The sequence below is a fragment of the Trichechus manatus genome, unplaced genomic scaffold (assembly GCF_000243295.1).
Source record: "Trichechus manatus latirostris isolate Lorelei unplaced genomic scaffold, TriManLat1.0 scaffold00039, whole genome shotgun sequence".
Taxonomy (NCBI): domain Eukaryota; kingdom Metazoa; phylum Chordata; class Mammalia; order Sirenia; family Trichechidae; genus Trichechus; species Trichechus manatus.
Window position 1 is genome coordinate 10,961,928 of NW_004443975.1, and position 5,906 is coordinate 10,967,833.

At 36.9% G+C, this 5,906-nt stretch overlaps 1 protein-coding gene across 1 annotated transcript in view; it reads right to left on the reverse strand.

The window, feature by feature from the left end:
- Nucleotides 1-5,906, reverse strand: part of DNAH14 (dynein axonemal heavy chain 14) — a gene marked incomplete at its 5' end in the record, with an annotated part of 387,403 nt that overhangs the window by 316,303 nt on the left and 65,194 nt on the right. Inside the window, 1 exon segment of the mRNA XM_023730866.1 lies at nucleotides 3,526-3,867. Coding sequence (XP_023586634.1) covers nucleotides 3,526-3,867 — 342 coding nt within the window.

The window sequence follows — 5,906 nt, forward strand, 5'->3', positions numbered from 1 at the left end:
GAAATCAGGGGTGGAAAGGAGGAGTGTGCTGTCACAGTATAAGGACAGCAATTAGGGTCACATAACAATATGTGTATGAATTTTTGTATGAGAGACTAACATGTAAACTTTCACTTAAAATACAACAATTAAAAAAAAAGTCAAGGTAAGCGAAGTAAAACTAGAAATAATCCAGGAGACAAAAATATGAAAAAGTTTTAAAACAATGAAACGGGAAACAAGAAAACAAACCAAAAACGGCAGTAACATAAATGTCTAGAGGATCCTCTAGGCCAAGCCAATGCTCCTGGCAGAAGCTGGAGGACAGATAATGGAATGCTTTATGTCCTACAGTTTCCTCACACCTATGCTTCTCCCTCTAGTACCATTCCTGTCTCTAGTTAACAAAAAGCAAAGAAGGGGAGCTGCATGCCTTCAGCAAACAGCCAATACTAACAGATTTTCCTTATATCTCATACGTTCTCATAATATAACGACAAGAACAGTGAAAATGAGTATCATCAATTCAAGAGTATTTAGAATTAGCTACCACACAGAAAAACTTGAAATGCCCTGACATCTTACTATTCTTACATGAAAGAAACTTGTTAGTTTTCCAGTTTGAGAACAATCCTAAAAATTTACATGCACTGTCAATAAGTTACGAAGTTTTCAAATTTATCAATAATGAAAAGTCAATCTCTGTCTGCCAGGCTAGAGGGAAGACAGAATTTCCGTTGTTTTTTTTCTAGTCTCTCTATGTAAAAGATGTAATAAAATCCTTAATATATGAGGAGACAACTAAAGAAAATGCAGCCAAAAACTTAGGAAAGAAGTAATATATCAGGCAATTATTAATGAATAAAAATATGCCTTGGCGGAGGGGAGATTTTGTGACGTGTGTGGTATATGTTAGCTTTTTAAAACGAATGATTTGTTGCAATTTTTTCCTCATTCTAAATAAATATTCACTTTGGTTTCTAATTTTGTATTCCTTTTCTTAAAGAAGTCAGTCAAAATATATAAGCTTCAGGGCTCCTACAACATGGGCTCCTACTGACCAGGGTTGCTCGTGTTACAGAGATCAACTTGTCTGCAACAAAGATCAGCCTTGAGTCCCTGATGCAGCACCATCCTTCAATCATACTATTGAGCACTTAGTGACAAGTTGATTACATTGGATCTCTGCCACCCTGGAATGGGCAGCAATTCATCTTGACTGGAATGACGCATATTCCAGATAGGGTTTGGTTTTCTTGCTCTCAGAGCTTCAGTTAGCACCAATATCCAAGAGTTTACAGAATCTCTGATCCATCCAAAAGGAATCTCATATAATATCACGTTGGGCTAAGGGACCTACTTTATAGAAAAGGAGGTGCAACAGTTGTCACATGACCAGGAGATCCACTGGTCTTATCATACGCCAAACCATCCAGAATCTGTCAGCCTAATGAAGCAATGGAATGACCAGATGAAAGTGAAGCTGAAGCACCAGCTTGGAAAAGATACCCTACAAGGATGGGACTCTATCCTCAAGGACACAGCTACACCCTAAATGAATGACCTTTTTTTTTTTTTTCAGTGCTTTGTCCTCGATAAGTAGAATAGTTAGATCTAGGAACCAATGGGTGGAAGTAGGAGTGATCCACGCATTTGTAGTGAATCACTTGGAGTATTTGTGTTTGTGGGTTCTGAAAGTCTAGGCTCTGTGAGTTATAATAGTTTTAGTGGCAGAGGCTTTAGGTGGACCCACTAACCTTCCCCTTGTACATTTCTCCAGGAAGAGAGATTAGCCATAATCCTGGAGGAGCTGTTTCCAGATTGGCGACTTTATACAAACCAAGTGGATCCAAATGGTACAAGAGGTGGACAATTGTGGATGCTTTTGTGTGTCACCCAGATCTATCCACTTCAAGAACAAGATACTCACTCTCCCAGCTGCTGGGAGCATTGCCTGATGACTGTCCAGCTGAGTTCCTTCCCAGGAACTGCCCTTGGTCAAAGGAAGCTTAATCACTCAAGATCATACTCCCTCTGCAGGTCCATGGTGAATGTACAAAGATCTAGCCCCCTTACTTCAATTTGGGATAACTCTGCAGGGTCATGCAGTTCTAGAGAGTCCCCCTCGGACCAGCTAAATCTTTTTTCAACTTTTCCCTCTGTCCAATCTTGATTCCATTAGTCTCTTACAGACGTTGTTGTCAAGAGCGCTCTCCAGTAAACTTCCGCAGAAAATCTCCACTACAGAGTCAGTGTCCAAGGGAACCCAGCCTAATGCACTTACCAAGTACTGTACAGTGAAACCTGTGAGAGCTGGAATCTGATGGGACTGCCCTGTTTTTTTTGGGTCTCGCAAGTTTTTCATCTTTGACAAGGTGCAGTCACCACTTTTCTATCGCTCCCTATTTAGTGGAAACTATTTGAGTCTGTTCTCTGACAGGTTTTCGCCTCACACAGGTTCTGGCTTTTGCAGGTTTCACTGAATAAACAGGCTGAACTACATGTACGTATGTTCAGTCCATAGATTTCTAGTAGTATTTTAAGACTGCAAATGAATATGTGCATCAAGTACTTTCATATGACTAATTCTTTTCATCTTCATTATATTTCTGTGAAATAGCATAACCTCATTGTATAGATGGATAAATTGAGAAAATAATTAGCTGCAGTAAATAACACATACATAGAAGGTGCATAAAATACATTGAATAAGTATGATAGTAATAATTCGTAGTGGTAGTGAGGAAAGGGTAGTGGTAAAAAGCAAGAGTTCTGGAGTCCTGGTTCTTACTAGCTGTGTGATCTTAGGCAAGTTGCTTTATCTCTTTATATCTCAGTTTTGTTCATGTAGATAAAGGGATAAATTATGCAATCCCTGTAAAATGCCTAGCACGGTTCTTGATATTCAGTAAATGCTCAATAAATATTAAGGGGTTTATTTATAGTTTGCTTCTCAGGGTAAGTGAGTGAAGTTGGAACTATCATTACCGTTTGGCCCAGAAGTAGGCCCAGAAAGATTTCAGAGGTTTTTACCCTTTTTCTGCCATGGACCCCTTTGGCGGTATGTTGAAGCCCAGGGGAAAAGTCACCAGCTCTGCTGTGGTTTGTTGCCTACATTCATTCACAACTGAAGAAAAGGTTAAATTTCAGTTAGAGGCTAGTGAAAATAGAGATGTAGTTTTGCTTTCCATTCAAGTTCACAAATCACCAAAATTCTGTCTAATGATAACATAGATTCCCAGGTTAAGAAAGCAAATACCCAAATACCTAAGATTACACGAGACTAAGATCAAGCTGATGATCAACTCAACATCATGTCTGGTATAGTAGAGGGCCAACAAAATGAGGGAAACCCTCAATAAGACAGATTGACATAGTAGCTGCAACAATGGACACAAACATACCAACCATCATGAAGATGGTGCAGGACCACGACACATTTTATTCTGTTACACATAAGGTTGCCATGAGTCAGAGCTGACTCGACAGCTACTAACAACATAAACATCAAACTGATTTTTAGTGAGAATACAAAAACAAACTTACCTTTTCCTTTAAATTAATAGCATCAACCCGTAGACCAGTGATATATGCTTCCAAATTTTCTCTGAATTTACCAAAAGTAGCATCTTTATTTGCTTCACTTAACTTCACAACTGTTTTTAGTTGACTAAACTTGATAAGAAGGATTTTATATATGGCAACTTGCTCTTCTGGAATATGGATCTGGTAATACTTTACAACTGCATTCAGCTGAGCAATTGTTAAGTACTCTTTTTCTAATTTAGATATTTTTGTGGAAATTTCATCCAAGAAAGTAAAATGTTCCACAAATTCTTCTATTTCAGTAGGTTCACATTCTAGCTTTCTCAATGATGATTCTACAACCTGAAATAATTGACACATTAATTATAATTACATAATGATTTTTCAGTATTCTAATACTCTTCTTAACTTATCTAACAATAACTTCAGCAAAAAATGAAGACTTCATCTAGACATAATTCTAAGTATTGTTTAAATTCTAGGGTATTAACATGATCAAATCCTTCTATTGTTAACAGAAAGAACTTGACTATATCTCCCACATAAAATACATGCTACTAACACACAAAAGAAGCACTATGATGAATAACTTTGTATACAAGAAATAAATGTAATAACAATAGCAAGAGTATGACTGAAATGTGAATAGGCATAATTGCTACCATTTTTTGAGTGTTTATGTGTTAGACTTTTTATATACATGATCTCTCTTTAATCTTATGTTTGCTAAGCAGGTATTATCTCTAGTTTGCACAAGAGGAAACTGAGTCTCTGAGGGATTAATTAGCTGAAGATCACAAATTCAGTGAGTTACAGAGCTATGATTCAAACCCAAATCTGATTCCAAATCTCACTGTTTTCCCCTATGCTGTCCCTCTGTAGCCACTGTAAGTATATAACATCCACACCTTTCATAAATACATGCATATAATTCCATTAAATTTTCAAAGTAATTGTATTTCTATATTCAGATTACAACTTTATCATATTTTCCTCTTGTTTCAAGTTTTCCTAATGAATACTTATGCATAATTTTGGAATCAAGTCAGTTCAATTTTCAGTCTTCGTAATGTTGAATTAATTCCCTGTGTATGTTTCTTTAATTATTCAAACAATGTTTTATTTGGTTATAAAAATAATAGATACTGTGCACCAATGTTCACTGCAGCACTATTCACAATAGCCAAAGGTAGAACAACCTAAATGTTCACTAGCAGATGAATGTATAAACAAAATGTGGTCCATACATACAATGGAATATTACTCAGCCACAAAGAGAAATGAAGTCCTGATACATGCTACAACATGGAGGAATCTTGAAAACATTATGCTGAGTGAAATAAGTCAGTCACAAAAGGACAAATATGGTATGATTCAACTTACATTAAATCAGCAAATGTATAGAGATCAAAGTTTATTAGGGATGTCTTAGTTTACTTAGTGCTGCTATAACAGAAATACCACAAGAGGATGGCTTTAACAAACAGAAATTTATTTTCTCACAGTTTAGGAGGCTGGAAGTCTGAATTCAGAGCACTGGCTCTAGAGAAAGGCTCTCTCACTCTCTTTTCCTCTAGGGGAAGGTTGCTGTTTCTTTTCAGCTTCAGCTTCAATTTCTAGGTTCCTTGGAGATCATGTGCTTTGTATCTTCTCCATTTGTGCTTGCTTGCTTGGTTACTTAATCTGCTCTTTTATGTCTCAAAAGAGACTGGCTGAAGACACATCTACACTAATAATTCCTCATTAACATAACAAATAAAACCCATTCCCAAATAGTATTATAACCACAGGTATAAAAAAGAAACCAAACTCGCTGTCAAATCGATTCCAACTCACAGTGATCTTATAGGACAGAGTACAACTGCTCCATAGGGGTTAGGATTTACAACACATATTTTTTCGGGACACAATTCAATCCATAACAAGTGGTTAATAGGGATCAGAGGGAGGGGGAAAGAGTAAGTCTTTGCTTATAGGGCACTGAGTTTCTGTTAATGGTGGTGGAATAATTTGGAAACGGATAGTGGTGATGGCTGCACAACATGATGAACATAATCAATGTCACTGAACTGTACATGTAGAAAATGATGAATGGGCAAATGTTTTGTTATATATATTTTTTACCACAATAAGACAATAAAAAAAAAAGAACGGAAAAAAAATAGATGCTCATGCAAAATTACTGCAGTACAAAAATGCTTATAAAATAGAAAGTCATCCATCAGCTAGAGATGTTGTTGTTCTTGGTAGGTGCCATCGAGTAGATTCTGACTCATTGAGACCCTACATACAATAGAACGAAACACTGCCCGGTCCTTCGCCATCCTCACAATCATTGCTATGTTTGAGCCCATTATTGCAGCCACTGTATCAATACATCT